Below are 22,451 nucleotides of genomic sequence, written 5' to 3'. Positions count from 1 at the left end.
GTGAGCAGAGAGCCCCTGTTGTTCGCAGCCCCTCACCATCCCGCCGTCCCTCTGAGGGGGGTCAGGAACTGCCCTCGTGCTTTGAAACCCAGAGCCTCTCGCTGCCTGAAGCTCTTTTTGAGAGAGACAGAGGCAAAGAGAGTATGTGTGTGCACGTGTGCTTGCATGTATGTGTGTGTGTGTGTGTGTGTGTGTGTGTGTGAGTGTGTGTGTATGTGTGTGTGTGTGTGTGTGCATGTCAGTGCCTTGGAAGGCAGGCTGCCATGCAGGTGGGATGTCTAACCTGTGTTGTGGCCTCTCTGATGGAGGCGATGGATGGGAAAGACCAAAGACCACAATGCCCCCGGTTCCTGCATCTATCCTCAGTGGTTCATGGTTATCAAAGCAGCCTCTGCAGGTCTGCTGCCTGCCTCAGTTTGCCTCTAACTTCGGAGTTACCCAGCCTTGTTTGGAGGGAGAAATCCCATGTTTCTCACACTGGAAATCAGCCCTGGCTATTACGCCAGCCAGCTAGGAACATGTGCAAAAATGCTGGAAGATCATTAGCTCAATTCCCTTCCAGTCTGCCTTTCCTTGCAGGTGGCCACCCTTACATCCACCCCCAGAAACCTCAAAGGGTCCCCAGATTCTTCTGGACCCTGCGCTGTACATATCAAACCTGCATAATGGACATGTCTACGGTATTCCACACTGACTACTGACAGTTGCCCATTTCATTGCTCTGTGGGATCAATTCCTGGGCATCTTTTTATTTATTTACTTATTTTGAGGGAGAGAGTGGGGAGAGAAAGGGCAAGAGGGAACCCCAAGCAGGTTCTGCACAGTGTAGATCCTGACGCAGGGCTCAGTCCCACCAACTGAGAGATCATGACTTGAGCTGAAACAAAGGGTCAGACATGCTATCCATCGAACCACCCAGGCGTCCCCCCGGGGCATCTAAAATTAGAAAACATAGACCCCTCATATTCTGAGATCCTTTGTTCAGAATTTGCATTTCTTACCCTTTGGTTGGTGATCATACAGACTCATGAAGGTACGTATGGTTTGAGGAAGGTCTCCCGACTCACATTTTGAAAGGTTTCCTCTTGCATGATAAGCCCGTGTTTCTGGTGTGCGACCCGTCCATTTCTCTTTGGTGGCAGGGGGCCAGGCAGGCCGGCCCCAGGAGGGCATTGGTGGGGTGGCTCTGCAGCCCCCATTTCCTTCACTAGAACAAAGCTGGTTGCACGCAAAGCCCTGGACGGACTAGCGATGACGGAGCAGCCTGGTGCTGCAGGAGAATCAGCCTTACCCACGTGCTGGGGCTCCGATCAATGACCAAAATGGCGAAGGCTACAAGCAGGTGGATTCCACCGAATCAAACTTTCGTTGCCAAGACTTGCCACACACGCGCACAAAGGCGGCCCGCCTACCTGAACCTGAGCGTGCATGTGAAAGACTCAAAGGGCAAGACCTGATAAAGGATATCCTCGTAAGCTAATATCATTTTGCTTTTCTAATGCAGGGTTTTTTTTTTTTTCCTTTATATTCACAGAAGCTGTGTGGAAGTGGGGATCTGAATGCTTCTCTGACATCCCAGCAGTTTGAAGAACGATCTGTGAGTGACGTGCCTTAAAACCAAACACTAGAGTAAATATTAGCAATATTTCTTCCCAGATGTTTGGATCTGTATTTCTTTGCCCCTTCGATTTTTCAAGAACGCTGAACCATATCCACCTACAGAGACGGGCCTGGCAAATTAGAGCTGGAAGAGGTTAATACAGAGTCTATCGATTTGTCAGACAGGGCAGATTTTTCTAAAAATACAGAGCCGCTCTCCAACTGAGTGGGAGAGTAAAGGAGACAAAGCCATTCTGAAGTGCTTTGAAACCTGGATGGGGGGGGCGGGTTTCAAAAGAAAGCTGTCAAGGGAGACCTGGCCATAGAATCAATTGATTAATTTAATGTCAAAAAAGTGAACGAGAAATTACTTATTCTGCCCTTTCTCTCTGGAAAGACAAAAATTTGAACCAGTGCAAAACTCTGGTTTGAAACTTTAACTGGATTCATTTGATAAATCTTCAAAAATAGACTTGGATTCGACAAGGAGGCCTGTAGGGGTGGATGCATTCCTGGGGAGGGGAGTGAGCTGAGTTGAGGGGAGGTGAGACTGAGGGTCAAGTGTGGGAGACACCACAGTGGGGGCAAGGGAATGGAGGAAAACTACACAGAAGGGAGAGCATTCAAAGTGTTTCCTATGTAGCCTAAATGTCCATCACCTGACGAATGGATCAAGAAGATGTGGTATATATTCACGATGGAGTACTACATGGCAATGAGAGGGAATGACATATGACCCTTCGTAGGAAAGTGGATGGACCTTGAGGGTGTCATGCTGAGTGAAGTAAGCCAGGCAGAGAAGGACAGAAACCATATGTTTGCACTCATAGGTCTAGGAGGAAAACAAGAGAGACCTAATGGAGAACCAGGGGGAATGGAGGAGGGAGAGAGAGTTGGGGAGAGAGAGGGATGCAGAACTTGAGAGACTATTGAATGCTGAGAATGAACTGAGGGTTGGGGGGGAGGGGGGAGGGGGGAAGAGAGGTGGTGGTGATGGTGGAGGGCACTTATGGGGAAGAACACTGGGTGTTGTATGGAAAACAATTTGACAATAAAATATTTAAAAAAAAAAGTGTTTCCTATGTGGACACGGCAGGGGCACGTGCCTGACGGGCATGGGGGCCCAGAAGGCTGACAGCGGAGTGGTCATGACAGTGAACTGCAGTGTTTTTGTTTCACGTGGAGGAGGTGCACTGGAGTGGAAGGGCTTGGTGGGAAGGGGGAGAAAATGAGGAAGCCACTTGACCTCCGAGTGTTCACATGTCTGTTGGGGCTAACCCCACAGCTGCATTTCTGCATGCTACTTCCTCCCGCATGTTCCGCCGCGAGTTCTAGAAGAAAGAACCCTGCAGGTGCACCTGGGTGGCTCAGTTGGTTGAGAGTCCGACCCCTGATTTCAGCCCAGGTCATGAACTCGCGGTTCATGAGTTTGAGCCCCACATCGGGCTCTGAGCTGACAGTGCAGAGCCTGCTTGGGATGCTCTCTCTCCCTCTTTCTCTGCCCCTCCCCTGCATGTTCTCTCTCTCAAAATAAATAGATAAACTGAAAAAAATTAAAAAAGAAAGAAAGAATCCTATAGGAAATCACTGAATTGAAGGGTATTTCAGATACTGATACATTTCAGATAGCATAATACCACTTGTGTGATTTTTTTGGGAGGGGAGGGAGTTAAATATTGCAAGAATACCATCTGGAATTTTGATAAAATGCCATTGGAAATAATTATAAAGGATCAAGATGGGTGGAGTGGCAGATGAAGCTTGACGATTTGCCTTTGTAGGGACCCCCCCCCACTTTTTTTTTGCTCAATTAAGAGGTGTTTCTAAAATCCTCAATCCCCAAACAGCAGACCTAACTTCCTTCTCCAACTGTGCAGATGTTTGGGGAAGCTGGCGATGGCCTAAGTAACCTGCCCAGTCCTTTTGCCTACCTCCTCACCATCCACCTGAAGGAAGGCCGGAACCTGGTCATCCGGGATCGCTGTGGTAAGCCTGCTTCCGATGTGCCCTTTAGCCCGTGCTCCTGTTTCTTTGCTCTTGTTTCCATGTTGCTAGTGCACCTTTCTCTTCTGCAACAGAGCAGAGCTCAGATCTACACCCTGAAGGAATCAAGGCATTTGCAGCAAATTATTTAAATATACTGAGACCTCCTGTCCTTTAGTATTGTTACACTAATAACGATGATGATGATGATAGTAATAATCACAATAATGATAGGAGTAATAATCCCATGAAATGAGGCCACTGTAATAGCTTGATCCTGGTGTATAGCAATTGCTCAAGAAAATGCTTCCTTGAGTCTACTTTAATTATACATAAGAAAAGATGTGAATACATCGTTAGGGTGACATCATCAAACATACACAGAGCTGGAGATGCCCTTTGAACCCCATCCCCTGCCTGCACTGAAATCCCACCGGGTTTCCCTCCCTCAGGATAACAGTTGTTGCCTGTGTATGATTTGATTTGTTCACTTTTCCACCTGTTTCTGGGCATTTGCACACACACACACACACACACACACACATATGTATTTTTTTAAGTTTATTTATCTTGAGAGAGAGAGCGTACGCACAAATGGGGAAGGAACAGAGACAGAGACAGAGACAGAGAGGGAATCCCAAGCAGGCTCCCCACTGCCAGTGCACAGCCTAATATGGGGCTCGAACTCATGGACTGTGAGATCGTAACCTGAGCCCAAATCAAGAATTGGACACTTGGGGCACCTGGGTGGCTCAGTTGGTTGAGCGTCCGACTTCGGCTCAGGTCACGATCTCACGGTCCATGGGTTCGAGCCCCGCATCAGGCTCTGTGCTGACAGCTAGCTCAGAGCCTGGAGCCTGTCTTCGGATTCTGTGTCTCCCTCTCTCTCTGACCCTCCCCTGCTCACGTTCTCTCTCTCTCTCTCTCTCTCTCTCTCTCTCTCAAAAATAAATAAAAACATTAAAAAAAAAAGAATTGGACACTCAACCAACTGAGCCACCCAGGTGCCCCCACATGTGAATATTTTTTAGGCTATTAGGAGTATCCAAGGTAATAACATAAAGTGCTTAAACTACATCTGGCTTCTAGCACTTCATGAAAGTGAACTGTTAGGGCGCCTGGATGGCTCAGTTGGTTAAGTGACCAACTCTTCATGATTTTGGTTCAGGTCATGATCTCACTGTTCGTGGGATCAAGCTCCATATTGGCTCTATGCTGACAGTGCAGAGCCTGCTTGGAATTCTCTCTCCTGGTCCCTGTCCCTGCTCATGCTTGCACTCATGTGCACTTTCTCTCTCTCTCTCTCTTTCTCTCAAAATAAATACATAAACATAAAAAGAAAGCTAACTGGTGTTAGCAATCAGGACAGAACCTAGAAGTGGAAATCAGGATCCAGGGGAGACACGTTGTTAAAAATTTAAGAAATGCTGGCAAATCGTGCTCCATAGCGGAAAGCATGCCCCTGCATATAATACATTACTGTTGTCGAATGTCTCCTTTTATCGCCGTTTGTTTTTGGCAGTCTCATAGGTTGGGTGTGGACCCTCCTTATTTTAATTTGTACTTTGCGGATTGTCCTGATGAACTTGGGTTTTTCTCTGTATCCTTCGTCTAGTTTGAAATTGAGTTTCTCCTCCTCTCTGTAATTCTTTATAACTTTCAGCATTAATGGTTGTTTAGTGCAGGCTGCAAGTATTTCTCTCCCAATCTGTTGCTTGTGTCTTATTTCTATGGCCGCTTTTGTCCTTTAGAGAGTTTATATTTCCTTACAGGCAAATATATTTGTGTTTTCCTTATTGTTTTTTTATATATTTATTTATTTATTTAAAATGTTTATTTTTGAGAGTGAGAGAACACAAGTGAGCAGGGGAGGAGAGAGAGAGAGAGAGAGAGAGAGAGAGAGAGAGAGAGAGAGAGAGAGAGAGAGAATCCCTAATAGGCTCCACACTGTCAGCACTGAGCCCCAAACAGGGCTCAGACTCAAGAAGGAGCCATGAGATCCTGCCCTGAGCTGAAATCAAGAGTCAGACGCTTAACTGACTGAGCCACCCAGGCACCCCTATAGTACTTTAAAATTTTTATTTTATTTAGTAAGAAGGAAGTTTTTTATTCTGAAAAATTAAGTGTCTTCCTTCAGGTCTTTTGCCGTGTCTCTTGTTGCTTCCTTTCTACTCTCTTCTGGAATATGAGAAGGACAAAGTACCTCCTAGACCCTTCATTCTCTGCTCCAAGTCTGTTAGCTTTTCTTTCTCATTCTTCCCATGTTTTCTTTTCCCCTTTCAGGGAGAATTCCTCAGCTTGGTCTTCCAGATTACTCATTTTCTCATCAGTTGTGACCATTGAACTATCTGTTCATGTATTGAGTTGCTATTTTTAAACATTTATATATCAGCCTATGATTGTTTTCTGCTTTATCCCTTGGGCATCAGTCTGGCGTGTTTGCTACTCACTTTATTCTGTGTCTCTCTGTCCTTGTCCTGCATCTGCAGATGCTATTTTTGCTTACTGTGTCCTGCCTTCCCTGCTGGTGAGCAGGGCTGGACGTGCAAGTGCACAGGCTGGGCCAGTAGTTCAGGCGGTTCCTTCCCATTCCCTTCCCCCGTTATCACCAGTTCCCAGTCATCACCTGTCACTTAAAGCCTTCTCTCTGGCTTACTGCTCATGCTCACTGTTCCAGCTTGCAGTCAAGGGCTATTGCTGGTCACTCCTTGGGAGTGACCAATGGGAGGGGTCAGTGCTGGCCCACTCGTCTGTTCTACATAGGCTGTGCTAGCTGGTTGGCATAGAAACCGTTAATTTCCCAGGCCATCATCCGCCTCCCGTGTCTGCTGCCTGCAGGCTCACAGCTTCCCTGGCTTACATGTCACACACTGTCACAGTCTCCCACCCAACCCTACTTCTGCAACCTTTTCACCATGACTTTCTTCTTGGGTTCTGGATTAGGGATTCCTTGTCAGTCTGATCTCACCTGACTTCCATCTTTCAGGATATATAAAATATGCTCACTTAAAAAAATTTTTTTTAAGTTTATTTATTTTAAGGGAGAGATAGCATGAGTGGAGGAGGGACTGAGAGAGAGGGAGAGACGATCCCAAGCAGGCTCCAGGCTGCCAGCACAGAGCCAGATGTGGGGCTTGAACTCACAAAACTACGGGATCATGACCTGAGCCTAAACCAAAAGTCAGATGCTTAACTGATTGAGCCACCCAGGTGCCCTCTGTGTTTTTTTTTTTTTCTTAAGATGTATTTATTTTGAGAGAGACAGAGAGACCACATGAGTGGGGTTTTAAATTTTTTTTAAGTTTGAAATATGCTCACTTTTTTTTTAATGATTATTTATTTTTAAGAGACAGACCATGAGAGGGGGAGAGACAGAGAGAGGAGATACAGAATCTGAAGGAGGCTCTAGACTCTGAGCTAGCTGTCAGCACAGAGCCTGATGTGGGGCATGAACCACGAGATCATGACCTGAGCTGAAGTCCTTAACCACCCAGGTGCCCCTGCTCACATAAAAAATAAAATAAAATTGCTATCCCTGTCTATCTCTTTGTATTTTCTCAGATATAGAATTTCCAAATAGTGGAGGGAAAAATCTCATTTTTTACTTGTTGGTAAAATGTGTTTTCTATGAATATCATAATTTCTTATCTATCAGGCGTGTGACTCTCGTGTTCTATCATTGGGCACTCTTGTTTAAACAGAGGCATTTTAGTAGATACATCTCTTATGTTATTGTTAATGACTTGGGCGGGTAGCATTTCATACCTGAAATAACCTCTAGGAATAATCATAAACTGGTGTAAAGTTAACTCCCATAAACCCCCCAACTCTTGCTCTCAGTAGGCACAGTGTCCGGTGGGAGATGTGTCCAATGAGGACCATCTCATCATTGAGCTTGTGTTACGACAGGTTATTCGGAATTGGAGAAGTGTGTCCCATGGAGAGCATATTTGGCTGGAGTAGGAAGAAGGTGTTCTAAACCTTTAAGAAACATGCTTCGTTTTAACGTTTTGGAATTCCTCTACTAGTTTGGGGAGGGAGGGCGGGCCCTGTACCACTTCTACAAACCAGCTGTCCCCTTTCCAGTTTACCCATCTTCTCTGGATCCTTCTCCCTGAGTGAGGTCTCTGGCCCCACCACCGTTGACCTATAATGGTACAGGTTCCTAGTAGCAGACTCCTGGTAGGGGTCCATAAACTCAGCGGATGATGAAGAAGACGTTGCACATGTTGGTAAATGACCAGAAGAATGGGGGGGGGGTGCTCGTGCTCTGTATCTTGCCCGTTTGGAGACAAAAGAGAAACTACAGTCTGTGCTAGAATCTCGGCCATTGTCATCTCGTGTCTGAACAGTTTCATCAGAGTTAAAACATCACATGACCTTGGCTTTATCTTGTGTAAACCTAATATGATCCAAATATAAATACCTAGTAAGGCGTCTAGGTCATAAACTGTGCTGTCCCAGAATGTATATCTTTTGTAACCAGTAGTGACTGGTCTTGTCTGTCTTCTTTTATTTACTGGGAAAGTTAATCATTATGGAGAAAACATCCTTCTCCCAGCCGAGTCTTTTTCTATAATTTAAGGTGCATGGTGCTTTCTACACTGTGACTCTATGAATCTCTGCTGGGTTTTCATGAGCATTATGTTAGTGATCAGGGAAGTGTCCCAGAGCCCACTCAGGGGGGGGCTGCATTTGAGTGAGGGTGGTTGGTTTAGGGCAGGGATTGGAACTCCTGGGATACCTGTTCCCACTCATGCCTCTTTTGCTTGGGATGGACATTGTTTATCAGTACAATTTTCTATTCTTTTTTTTTAATGTTTATTTACTTTTGAGAGAGAGAGAGAGAGAGAGAGAGAGAGAGAGAGAGAGACAGAGCATGAGTAGGAGAGGGGCAGAGAGAGAGAGAGAAGACATAGAGCCCAACGCAGAGCTCGAACCACAAACCATGAGATCGTGACCTGAGCCGAAGTCAGATGCTTAACTGACTGAGCCACCCAGGCGCCCCTACAATGTAATTTTCTATGGGACCCAACAGAGCCTCAGAATTTTGTCCAGCATAGTCCTTTGCACCAATAGTTTTCAAACTTGAATGGGCATCAGGGCAGCCTGGAGGGTGCATGGAAACACATGTCACCCACCCCCAGAGTCTCTGATTCAGCAAATCCTGAGTGGAACCTGAGGATTTGCATTTCTAACAAGTTCCCAGGTGATCCCAATGCAGGGGGTGCAGGAAGGACACTTGGGGACCACTGCTATGGGCAGCTGCTGTCCACTTGTATGGGTTGGCATGTGAGAAGAAAGAAACATTTGCTTCTCCTGATCGTAAGTGGAGCTTCAGTTCTCTACTAGGCACAACATTTTCTTTTCCCTCATTACACATGTGCTCTCCAACATTACTCTCTAGCTTCCTTTCTTTCTTTTTGTTTTAATGTTTAATTTTTTAAAATTGATTTTCACTTACGGCAGGGAGCCTTTGGAGTGTTACCGGAACATCTCCTGCCCTTGACTGTTAAGAGGGACACCCCTGGGGTATGGAAGTCAGTCGCACGGTCTCGTTTCTGAATGTTTCATTTTGATGAATCATTCTCTGAGGAAAGAGTGTGGTATTTCTTTAGATGGTTACATAATCAGTGCTTACGCTTATGTAACTTGCTGTCTAGAACATGGGTTGGGAACGTTTTCTGTCCAGGCCATAGAGTCAATATTTTAGGATTTATGGGTCATAAGGGTGCAGAGACAGCTCCTCACCTCTGCTGGTGTGGTGCCAAACAACCATTACCTTTGGATCCATTTTAATGATTCATTTCCTTGTTGGTCCTATCACTGCGTAACTGAAGAGAAAGGGAGAAATAATTGAGGGAAAAAATGTGACTTTTAGGTGCCAACAATTCATTGTACGAAACTGACAGAAGTTATCCAGAGAACTGTATCTCATCTTGTTTATTATTTAATTTTTTTCTGCAGAGAAAAATGTTAGTGGCTTTCCAAGCAGCCAAATAGAAATAATTCTTGGTTAGGATTAGTATCTAAAGATACGATGTAAACTGACAGTCATGACTGTGTTTTAATAAAACTTTATTTACAAAAAGAAACAGTGGGCTGGGTTTGACCCATGGCCAAAGTTTGCCAACCTCTGTCTAGAATTTTATGATCTGCTTTTTGAGTTTTCCTCTGAAAAACTGCTTTATAGTGTAGCAGAGTGAAAACTTTATTTAAAATAAAAAAGGTGGAATCTAAATTAGGAAGTGATCGAGTTTTGAAGATCATGCTTCCAGTTGAGGTATCCTGGAAACACATTGGCCATAAGACCTTGAATAATGAAAAAAATATCAAGATAGTAGGTGGCAAAAAGTCATTGCTTTCCTATATTTTGTTGGGAAGGAAAGTGAAAAGCCATGAATCCCTCTCAGGAAAAGACATTTCTGAAATACTTCAAGAAATGGCCCTGAAAGGTGCTTGTGGGGTCTGTGATGGAGGATTGGAAACTTTCAGTCCCTGGACCCGTCCAGAAACAAATTGGGGGGAAGCTTCTCAGAAACAAGAGCGCCTCTCTAAGTATGGGCCTGGCCTGGACGGTGGACTTGCCTTCTTGCAAAGGGTGCCATGGACACTGCATGTAAATCTCTTCCTTCTCCGCCTCAGACACCGTGCTGGTTTGTTATGTAGACCATCAAGGCGGAATACAGAGATGTTTTGGGGTTTTGGGGGGAAGTGTGTTAAACTACACACTTGATAGTTGTTCTTCAGGCAGAATTGGGAGGGAGCTCTGGCTTTAGAGCCGAGGGAAGGTTTAGCAATGGTGTTGAGAGCGTGGTGTTGTATTGCTGCCATCACAAGGTCTTTAACTGTCAACCTGTCTATCCCTTGTATAGAATACAGAGGTGTGTGTGTGCGTGCACGTCCACTGAATAAACCCAGCAAAATCTACAGGTCATTCCAAAGAACCGAAGTTAGAGAGCGAGTAGCTGGTCACTCTCTGTCATGAACAGCCCACTGATGAGGCATCATGGGTACAAGAATAGGACCCGGAGGGCTGAAAGGTTTTCATTAGGTTGTGCCAGAAGTGTGGCCACATGTAGAAGATTGCCTTGCACAGGTCATTGTGTAGTTTGTAAGAATTGCCTTCAATTCTCTGGCACGTGGTGGTCTTTCAGCCCTGCCTGGACTCAGTCCAGTATTGGGGTGCTCAGGACTGAGTAAGCAGCCCCGTTCTTCCCGACCCACAGCTTGCAATGCTGTGCGTGGTCTTTCTAAGCACAAGCCTTACGTGAACGCTGTCCCTGTCCAGACACTGCCTCGCGTTCATCTCCTTGAGCATTCATTCTCCTGGAGGGAAGACATGTGTCCCCACCTCTCTGCTCTGTCCTGTAACTTCCTGTCGCCTGGGGCTAGGTCTTTGTCTCTGTCTCCCCTCCCCCATCTCTTTAGTTTTATTATCGTTTTTCTGCTCAGTGTTTCTACTTCCCTTTTCCCCATCCTCATGTCTTCCTTTTACGCCTCTTGTCCTGGGAAGAAGGCTCAGATCAAATCCCACTAAAACTTATTAGCCTGGGTGGCTCAGGTGGTTGAGGATTCTGCTCAGTGTTTCTACTTCCCTTTTCCCCATCCTCATGTCTTCCTTTTACGCCTCTTGTCCTGGGAAGAAGGCTCAGATCAAATCCCACTAAAACTTATTAGCCTGGGTGGCTCAGGTGGTTGAGGATCTGACTCTTGATTTTGACTCAGGTCATGATCCCAGGGTTGTGGAATCGGGTCCTGAGTCAGCCTCCCCGTGGAGACTGCTTGAGGCATACTCCCTCTCACCCATGGTCTCTCTCTCTCTCTAAAACAAACAGCCCATAGAGCATTAATTCCTGGAAAACAGGAGCCCGGTGCATTGAAGCCCTGTTTTTCCCCCCATGTGAAGGCGGTGGTGGGAATGTCCTGCTTAGGCCCTGGAAGAATACTGTGTTGCTGGTGCCCTCTGGTGGCCACTTTGCAGTGTTGCAAAAAGGAAAGAAAACCCCTTTGAGGGACTTTTTTGACATATCAGGGCCAAAATAATCATTTGGGCTAGAGGTCTGAGGTTGAAGATTGATGGTTATTTTTTTTAATGTTTATTTATTTATTTTGAGGGAGAGAGAGCAAGGGAGAGACAGAGTGAGAGAGAGAGAGAGAGCGAAAGAGAGAGAGAGAGGAAGAAAGAGAAAGAATCCCAGGCTGACTCCATGCTGTCAGCACAGAGCCCAGCATGGGCCTCAAACTCCAGAACCTCATGATCCTGAGACCATGACCTGAGCTGAAATCAAGAGTCAGACTCTGAACCAACTGAGCCACCCAGGTGCCTCTTGGTTCTTCTCATTGATGTGCGTTTTAGGTGATGAAAGTCAAGACCCATTCCTCTAGCAGCCTGCTGGCTCCCTCCTCCTCCAGCTCAGGTTTTCGTTTTCAGAGCAGTGATGGCTTTGCTTGCGCACCGAAGGGAGAACGTGCTGGATAAGTCCTTCGATTTGGAAAGAATGGCTTAAAGATGCCCCCACCCCCCACAGTATGAGAAGTTTGTCATGTAACAGGTGTTTAGTAAATTCCTGATCTGCTACCAAAATGTTGAAATGTCTGCTACCTCTGATTTCAGACCTCTTTTCCTTTTGCCATTTAATAGGCTAATTTTCATACCTGTACTTTTAGATTTTTTGTTTACTGTTTGTTTATTTGAGATTGAGAGAGAGGAGGGAACAGACAGAGAATCAGAAGCCGGGCTCTGTGCTAATAGGAGAGAGCCCAGTGTGGGGCTTGAACTCACAACCCATGAGATCAGGACCCGAGCTGAAGTCTGACACCTAACCAACTAGGCAACGGAGGCTCCCCTATAATTGTAAATTTTTGATGATTATCACTCTTAATGATTTTTGTCAAGTTTATTCATTTTGAGAGAGACAAAGACAGAGCAAGTGGGGAAGGGGCAGAGGAAGAGAGGAAGAGAGAGGACCCCAAGGAGTCTGTGCTCTGTCAGCAAAGAGCCCGCCATGAGGCTTGAACCCATGAAGCTCTGAGATCATGACCTGAGCCAAAACCAAGAGTCAGATGCTTAACAGATTGAGCCACCCAGGGGCCCCTGGCATCTTTTCTTATTAAAGAAGAAACATATACGGGGCACCTGGGTGGCTCAGTCCATTAAGCATCTGACTCTTGGTTTCAGCTCAGGTCATGAGCTCACAGTTGGTGAGTTCGAGCCCCGCATCAGGCTCTACTAACAGCTCAGAGCCTGGAGCCTGCTTCAGATTCTGTGTGTGTCTTTCTCTCTGCCCCTCTCCCAGTCACACACACACACACACACACACACACACACACACACACCCTCTATCTCTCAAAATAAATAAAGAAAAATAATAAGAAAAGATACCCTTGTATTAGAGCTAGAGAGAAACCCGTTGTCATCACTGCATCGGTAATTGAGGGACAGATAGGGTGTTTCCAGAACTCTGGTCTCCGTGCTGTGTCCTGAGGAACAGCCACACAGCTCCCTGACAGGTGTGCTCTGAGTGGTGCACTGGGGTATCCATCCGCTCAGCCTTCCAGAAGGTTCTGTTGAGCCTGGGCCAGCCCCTCTTTATCCTGCCATGGCCAACAAAACCGTGGTTTTTGTTCGTGCCATAGTGCAAAGTTTTGGGGAGCACCCCTGTGTGTGAATCCTGGACCCTGGGTGCAGACCCCCCGAGGTTGAGCGCAAACCCAGATCCCATCTAGCAACAGTTGTGGGGGTTCACCTGGCGTGCATGCTGGAGGGGACACGTGGTGATGTGGGTGTGCCTGGAGGAAGCATTAGCTGTTATTATTACTGCGTCTGGTTGTCTTTAGTGTTCGGTTTTGTGTTTGCACGTTCCCTTTGGAAAGGGAAGGACTCAGGGCGTTTCCACCAGTCTTATGATGGCTTTTCTTCCCAGTCCCTCGATCATTGGTTTTACTTTAGACATATCTCTTGCTTTTCTCTCTTTTAGCAACAGATTATTTTTACCCCCGAGCTTCCGTGACCCCCAGTGGGGAGAAAGGGTGGTCGCTGGTGGTGAAGGCTGTTTTCTGAGCCCCGTACCTGCTTCATGCATCAGCAGAAATGAAGGAGAAGCTAGTTTTTACCGATGGGACTAAGGACTCCATTATGGGTTGATGGTTTTATTTTCCCCATCTTATATGTGACTCAGAAAACGCCTCTCAAATCTCATCGTGGCCATCCTGGGAAAACATCACACAGTGGACACATCATCCTCAGTCAGTCACTGGAGTTCTTTTCTCTTTTTTTTAATTGAACATACCGTATTGATGTGGTATTTAAAGGATCAATTTTATTTTTTCTTAAAAATTTTTTTCATGTCTATTTATTTATTCTGAGAGAGAAAACACAGAGTACAAGTGGGGAGGGGCAGAGAGGGAGAGAGAGAATCCCAAGCAGGCTCCACACCGCCAGTGCAGAACCCAATATGGGGCTCGAACTCACCAACCATGAGATCATGACCTGAGCCAGAACCAAGAGTCAGACCCTTAATGGCTGAGCCACCCGGGCACCCCAGAATCAATCTTAATTTCTAAAGTATAACCGGATCTGACTTTAAACTGCTTGATCGTGGCTTCTGTCCACCACACATATTTCTCCTGTGTTATAAAAATTCTATTTAGAGAAGAAATGAAAAGATGAATATAGTACATCATTGTTTGTTTAATCAATGTTCATTTCAGTGTCATTCAGCATTCTTCTTATTGGTAATAATCCTGCAGCAAACACTCTTCTGCCTAGATCTGGACGTACAACTTTCTTCTTGATTTCTTGGCAGATGCTTTGCGTCTCATGATCTGAGATTCTCTTTACAGAATTGCCAGCTCATATTTGGGAAATATCTCCCTCTGCTGCTCACCCAGCAATAGCATGTATGTGGCTAATTTCCATTTCTCCCCCACACTGTGTGCCCATTGTCTTTACCAGTATGGTAGAGAAAAAGTATAATACTTGTTTCAATTTGTGTTAATACATTTGGTCCCTTAGAGGTGTTTGGTTACGAGCCATTTACTTCTCTTTTGCACCAAGCCTGTTACTTGTGTTACTGTTGCTCATTCTTCCATTCCCTAGATCTGTTCAGACATCGTTTTCTAATTTGTTAGTTGCCTTCCAGTTTCTCTTATAATCCTTTCAAGTCTTACAGTCCTATTATACAGAGTTTCTTCTTTTGTTTTTATACCAGGAAAGCCCGTTCTCTCTTGAAAGGGATACACATCCACCTATATTCATTCTCTTTGCTACTTTGTTTTACATTTTTCCTTTATCTCTTTGCTCTGTCTGGAGTCTAGTTTGGTTTCTGGCGCCCAGCAGACTTACTTTTGGCCAAATGGCTATTTAATTAGCTGGGACTGATGAGTCCTTTCCCTGATGATTTGGTTGCCACTTTGTTATCCTGCGTTAAAAGGCAGTGCACAGAAGGGTTGCCTCTTGGATTTCACTTTGAATCATGTGGATGCATGTTTCTGTTCCGACGCCAGGACCACACCCAGTTTCCTCTATCAAAAGTTCACCACCAGTACTTTTCTGGTGTGAAAATTGGGGTTTGCCTCACATTGGTGTAGTACCTCCTCCGAACACCAGATGGCAGGAGAGCACTGGTATGTGGAGTGGGAGCCCAGGAAACCCAGCGGGCCAGTGTAGGAGAATGTCCTTCAGGAGCAAACCTGAGGTGTTCAGAGACTCAGTCACCCAGCCTGAACGCCTGGTAGTGGTTGGCTTTTCTCCACTTGTTGGGTTTTGAAAGCCTGCCAGGCTCCCACAGCCAGTCAGCAGAGCTGATTTTTGAAACCTGTTTCTGTTGGTTCCTTTCCCACTTTGATGGGAAACATCCTCGGTCGGCCATGTTATGTTCATCCTTACAGTTTCTGAGGGGTTCCCACAACGGAGCCTTTTCCTCGGGGGGGGGGGGGATTTTTGTAGTATTTTGTTTCGGGACACTGTGGGTCCTCACCAGTTTGTTAGAAGGCCCTGAGGGTCTCCCGTTTTATAGAGTCGGTTAAGCTATTCTTTCGGTGGGGTCCCATCCCAGTTTCATAGGCAGTGCCTTGGAGCAAAACGAGCCTGTTTCCTGTGTCTACTGCATGTAAGGAATCGCCTTATGTCCAACTGAAGATCATGGCCTTGAATTTCCTGGAGCATGTCTTCCATTTGGTTGATTGGGGCTTTTCCATCGCAAGTGGTTTTATCGGTTGTTCCTTTCTGTACCAATATAATACGTGCCCCTTTGCATGCTGTCTTTTAATATTTTTAATATTTTAATGATATTTTAAATATTAATATTTTAATAATTTTAAAATATTTCCCCGTGAGTGGGAAAGTGGCAGAGAGAGAGAGAGAGAATCCCAAGCAGGCTTTGCATTGTCCGTACAGAGCCCAGTGCAATCCTCCATCCCCAAAACCTTGAGATCCTGAGATCGTGATCAGAGCCGAAATCAAGAGGCAGACACACAACCCACTGAACCTCCCAGGTGCCACACATGCTGTGTTTTAAGTAGTTCTTTTTATTATTATTGTTAAATTGTTAAATCTATCTATCTATCTATCTATCTATCTATCTATCTATCTATTTAGAGAATGAGCAGAGGAGAGACAGAGAGAAAGGGAGAGAATCTCAAGCAGACCCTGTGCTGTCAGCATGGAGCCTGACATGAGGCTCAGTCTCATGAACCATGAGATCCTGACCTGAACCAAAGTCAACAGTCAGACGCTTAGTGGCCTGAGCTGCCCAGCTCTAAATGGTTCTTTGGCCCTACTCTGTGTCATTGTGGTGTTGATATGGCGCGTACTGCTTCAGGGAACCTGGGCGTTTCACACAGAAGGTGAAATACAGAGGGTGTATCAGTACATTTCCGACTGTCTTGTGATTGACTCGTGACGTAATTTTGACAGGGTGGGTAACTGTATCAGACTATCAAACCCCAAACCTCCACAGCATGCTGACTTTGAGGCAGAGGACACGGCATGCAAAGGTGAAGGGACCATCATCACCCCATGACGAGGTCCCGCAAACCTTGGCTACCCCACAACCCCGCCTGGTCATGGATTCTGGCTTCCCTTTGCCTCACGCTGTCTGCAGCCTCCACTGGGAAGACCTGAAGGTTGAGAATGACCTGATTTCGGGGACTGGTCATCTGGAGGCTCAAAGGCCGATTTAAACCAATGTTGGGGACCTGGGAAGGGGTGCAGGAAGGTGATGTCTGGTCCACATGGACCTCCCCATGAAGCATGGTGCCTCTGAGTCATCACACCTGTCACAGGAGCTCAGGGCTCCTGCGTGAGGCTCTAGGGTGCAAGGCAGGAGAGTATCACCCCATGTGGCATGGCTCTGGAGGGCCAGCCATGCCACCTCCTCCACTCTGTCTTGGCTGAAGCAGTTGCCCAGATTCAGAGGGACGGCACGGGTTCCGTTTTAAAATTGCTCTAGTTACGGGGCACCTGGGCGGTTCAGTCGGTTAAGCATCCAACTTTGGCTCAGGTCATAATCTCACAGTTCGTGAGTTCGAGCCCCACCTCGGGCTCTATGCTGACAGCTCAGAGCCTGGAGCCTGCTTCCAATTCTGTCTCTCTCTCTCTCTCTGCCCCTCTGCAGCTCATGCTTTGTCTCTAAAATAAATAACCATAAAAACAAACAAATAAACACATAAATAAAATTGCTTTAGTGATGAAGGCTTCATACTGGAATAGATCTATGGCTGAGACTTGGCTCTGGGAACTCCTAACTTTCCTCATCCTTTTTTTTTTTTAATATTGTATTTTTTAATTTTAGTTTTTGTTTTGGAGAGAGAGAACAAGAGAGAGAGCGAGAACACACATGAGTGAGGAAGGGGCAGAGAGAGAGAGATTGAGAGAGAGAGACAGAGGATCTGAAGCTGGCTCTATGCTGACTGACAGCACAGAGCCCAGTGCGGGGCTCAGACTCATGAACCTGAGCTGAAGTGGGGCTCAGACTCACAAACCATGAGATCATGACCTGAGCCGAAGTAGGATGCTTGCCTGACTGAGCCACCCAGGCGCCCCCACCTTTCTTCATCCTTAGGAGGACAGTACACACAGTGCTATCTCTCCCAGTTTTTGGAAGATTAAATGAGAACATGCCCATTGTCAGTGTTGTTACTCAGGGTCAGTCCTTTGTTCTAGAGAGGTTGCTGTCTGTTTCATTAGGTTTATATTTCTGCTCAAATAATAGCCTGGACTGAGGACATTCCTAGTATTTTTATTCATAGAAGGGAGAATAGTAGGGTATTAGTTACAGTGTGTGCTTTGGCAGGGTGGATTTCTGGACCGCCCAGAGCTGGCTGGACTACAGATCTGGAAGTCTGCACCCCTGGCAGGACCTCAGGGCAGCTACATTCACTGGCTGTGTGGTTGAGTCCTCCTTTTTCTTCTCTGACCCCCCTTTTCAGTCTCTTTACGTGGCTGCATCCTGGCTGCTGCCTCCCTTCTCCTTTTCTTCCGTGTTGTTAAGTAATTTTCTAACTTGTCTGGGTCTTACTTCATTTGAGCATTACGGGGACAGTCATGCATGATGTCTCAATGCAGAAGTTCATGCCCCTGTGTGCTTAGGATCAAGATCAGGATCTCTGTGCCCGATCAAGAGCAGGGGTACAAAATCTTCTCTTACTGACCACTTCACCAAAAGTCAATGGGTACAATAATCTATTCCTCTAACGGCCTATTTCCTGATTCGCTGCATGCCTCAGTATGTTGATGATGTTTTCCTTTAGTCTGTAGTGGAGACATTTGTATGTATCCAGTTATTGGACGAGAACTTTCAAAACCAGTGGAAGGTCTCTGGGTCATAGTGGTCAACTGGTTATAAAGACAGAATGAAAACGGCATTTTAAGTATTTAATTTGTCTGAGGCCAGACAAAAACGGGGTGAATGGACATGCTGTAGCCTAGGCTGCAGAGTCCAGAAAGGGGGTGACTAAGGACAGAATAGGAATGGATATTAGGGGGAGACAGATGCGGAGCACAACCTGGGTGGGTAGGCAGGGCTGAAGGAAGTTTAGGGTGGCAGTGGTGCAGGGGAGGAATCTCAAGATCTCAGGAACACCTGACTTCTAACAGCTCTAGTATCTCCCATTACTTCCTCCATATGAGCTTATAAATGGTCGAAAGAAGCAATTTTGGTAAAACTCTGTAAATAGTTAAAGTCAACAAGTTTTGGCAAAACTGGTCATTTCAGATCATTGATCCCACTGTCGGTTGGTCATTGGAAATTCTTCCATGTGCTCGATTTTGGTAAGTTGCTCAGAGCCGTTAAATCACAGGGTCTACCCTTGGCCAGGTCTTGACCAAGGTGCCATTGGGGTAGGATGCATGACAGACTCCTTTAGAGGAAGGGAGTCCATCATATTCAGGAGAAAACTTCAGGAGTTGTTCAACACAGATGCGCTGAGTGGCAGAACACAGACAAGCAAGGCCTGAAGATGGTTGGGGAGGAAAACTATCATTTTCCAGAGCAGCTTCCGGAAGCATAGAGCTGCCATTTGCAACATGACGGGCGAGGGTCCCGGGAATAAGCATGTTCCCTTCATTCACTGTGGTGCATAAAACCTGGTTTGGAAGTCAGCCAGACTCGGGCACCCGCTGTCTTGGGTAATAAGGATTGTGCTCTACCCAGTAAAAGTTGTTTCTTCTTTCTCAGGTGACGGAGGAAATTTCCATAATGCCCATATGGTTTCTGAAGTTCGGTCAAGAGTGTGGCACTTGGACACTTGATGTAGAAATCTCAGCTTAACTGCTAGGGGGCAGCAGCAGCCACTCAAAAACTGTCACTAGCTATTTTTCTAGAAATCAGTTCTGTCTTATTTAGCCAGCCTCAGAGAAAGTCCGGACTTTTGGATCCCGTATCCAAACAGCTCAGGCTTGGTGGTTCTTCTGACAAGAAGAAAAATTCAAAATATATGTGATACTGAGAAGATTCTAAATGTATTTTATAAAGAGATTGAATAGTCCCTTACTACTCTTAAGCCAGAGGATAGGAAAAATGTCAAGCATATACTTTCCGTGTTTCCAAATACTGTTCATACAGGATGAGTTTATCTGTGTGTACCTCAGTTTCCCTGAAGACTTGGCCAATAGGTGTTGACTTAAACCAGAACTCCTAAGATCTAACAAAAGTTATCAGATGTTACAAAATGTGAACTGAATGTAAAACTGTGGAGACCACTCCCTGTCCACAAACAAATGACTACTCGGAGAAATGCTTTCATTCAGGAAGTTTCTTTAGTCTGACAACCTTTCTTTTGAAGAAACTCCATGGCTCAGGTGTTTTAACATAGCAAATGAGCTTTGCTGACAGCAAATAAGGAAGTTTTGCCTACAAATACTGCATGGATTTTTATTTTCAATTTAAGAACACTAGCTTTTCAAGCCTATATTATGTGTATGTATGCCCAAATACACACATAAATGACCATTAAGGTGGTTTGTATACATATATTTATGGGCACGGAAGCAGGCAAAAAATACAATATGAAGACTGGTTCCTTTTTGTGAACAGAGTGTGTATGTAAAATCTTGGTACACGTCAATATATTAAGCATTTCTAAATGGCAGTAATTTTCTTTCTTCTTCCTCCCTCCGTCTCTCTTCCATTCTTTTTTCTTTTTCTTTTTCATAATGTTTATTTTTGAGGGAGAGAGAGCAGGGGAGGGCTGAGAGGGAGACAGAGGATCTGAAGCTGGCTCTGCGGGGTTCAAACTCACAAACCATGAGATTGTGACCAGAGCTGAAGTAGGATGCTTAATCGACTGAGCCACCCAGATGCCCCATCTTTTCTTTCTTTTAGCGCATCTTGACTTTCTGCTTTTTCCACCAGGGCCATGAATTCTACTACAAAAAGCAAAGAGAAGTTGTTTGTAATTAGAGCTTTATTACAGATGTATTTTATTTGCAGATTCTTTATTTGATTCTTGAGCCAGTCAACAGAATATTTGTCTGTTCTACTTATCACTTCTGTTGCTTCTGGCCATTTTTTAAAAAATACAACCCTCTCACTGTGATAGTATATAACAAGTAATACAGTTCTGGATGACTATCTCTTTGATGGACTTGAGTTATCTTGTGTGCTTTTTGCTGAGCTGCCTGTCATTTTCATTAGATTATATTTGCAGAGTGATCCGAAATCCTTAGGGAGTAACCTTAGGGCTAGAAACAGGGTGTGGCCGGTACTCATGGATACGTAGTGCTTTTTGGTTTTTACAACAGCCCTTTCTTCCCAGGATAGCTCAGATCATTTCATGGAAATTTTGCCAAACCACATGGGATCTTGTGAGAAGTATGTAAGAAAATAAATTTTCTATTCAGCTCCTACAGAGAAATAGTGATATAAATTTCATACCTTTGGAGATGGCAAAAGAAGAGGCCATACAGAAACAAAATGTTATGTTGGATGGGTAAAATAAGTGAATATTTAATTAATACCACATGTTGTTATAGATTGACCCCTTTTTAAATGAATTGAGTAGTAACAAGGTAGTGATTGCTATGGGATGGGATTCTGTCAGTTAATGGCTGGATTTCGCTATTAATGAGTATATTAGTTCATTCAGTTCTCAGTTCTCGAGATAAGAGGTTGGTATCTTTCTTATATATAGGTGAAGATGGTAAGGCATAGGAAACTGAGTAAAAGTACCCAAGGATGGGAGATTTTACTAAAAAAAAGATATGAAAAGGAAGGTATGGGCTTGTCATTAACACTTGGTCTTATTACAAATGAGATTCATTCACTGATTGTATATTTATACTAGCTGTACTGTGCCTATTAGGCCATTTTTGGCATCTATCTTCACAGCTTTGATTTGGAGGAATTTACTATTATTTTTAGTTTGCTCCTAGTAAACTATTTTCTGTGTTTAGAGAACTTGATGAAATACAGAGTAGAAAAGTTTGAGCTGTTTGTATAGTTGTTTGTCTTAAATGTAGTTCTTAGCAGAGTTCAATATTCTGCTCCACACTGTGACATTCCAAAGGAGGAAATCATAACCAGCTTCTCCCAGTGGTTTTGACAACCTAACCCTTCAGTCCGTGGAACGTCCATCCCGGTGAGGTTCCGTGGATCACAGTTTGTGAAATCCTAGGTTAGTTACCCTTTCTGATGCAGACTTTTCCTCAGCCCCTAGCTGCCTGGTGCCACTTATCTCAACACCAGGCTTTCTAGGTTAGCCTGTGTCTTCTGCCTTCAGAATTATAAATTGCTGCCAGGTTTATATTTTCTCCTGTGCATACATAAACCTGAATTTCCTTCCCTCTTCACACTGACATAATTCCAGATGGACAAAGGATGTATGTGTAGTGAATGAAAAACTCCAAAATCTTACTGTGAGAAAATTTTCTTCTAAGCAGAATGTTCAACTACCAAGCCATAAATAAAACTTTGCTAAATCCGACTAAATAAAAACAAACAAAAAACTTACCGCAAGAAATAGCTTAAGTATAAATAAATCATGACAAGATTTATGGCCAATAACGGATTTCCATAATTAAATACTCATTGAAATCCTGAAGCTAGTAACAAACCGTGAGACCTTAGAAACATGGACAAATGAAATGAATGAGGATTTCTCTGACAGGTACCAATGTTGGTCACTAAAATATGAAAGATTCTAAACTTTACTCAATATGTCACTGAGAAAAATAGAGATACCATTTGTCCACCTGCTGGTCTTTTAAATAAAATCAAGGCATAGAACACCCAGTATTGGTGACCATGCAGAAAACCAAGTACAGAACATATTGTCTTGGTGGGAATGTGAATTTGACAAACTTCCGAAGGACAGTTTGGCGGTGTTGGTCAGAACCAGCTGCTCCAATATTAAAAGTTCCCTCCGAA

At 44.8% G+C, this 22,451-nt stretch overlaps 1 protein-coding gene across 5 annotated transcripts in view; it reads left to right on the top strand.

The window, feature by feature from the left end:
* The window catches only part of MCTP2 (multiple C2 and transmembrane domain containing 2), a 244,352-nt gene that overhangs the window by 65,433 nt on the left and 156,468 nt on the right, over nt 1–22,451 (top strand). For all 5 annotated transcript variants that reach the window (XM_029952127.1, XM_029952125.1, XM_029952126.1 and 2 more), the window contains 2 exons: nt 1,535–1,597; nt 3,477–3,585. In XM_029952127.1, coding sequence (XP_029807987.1) covers nt 1,535–1,597; nt 3,477–3,585 — 172 coding nt within the window. The remainder of the gene's footprint in view (nt 1–1,534; nt 1,598–3,476; nt 3,586–22,451) is intronic.

The sequence above is a fragment of the Suricata suricatta genome, chromosome 9 (genome assembly GCF_006229205.1).
Source record: "Suricata suricatta isolate VVHF042 chromosome 9, meerkat_22Aug2017_6uvM2_HiC, whole genome shotgun sequence".
NCBI lineage: Eukaryota > Metazoa > Chordata > Mammalia > Carnivora > Herpestidae > Suricata > Suricata suricatta.
This window is presented reverse-complemented; position numbering and strand designations above follow the sequence as displayed.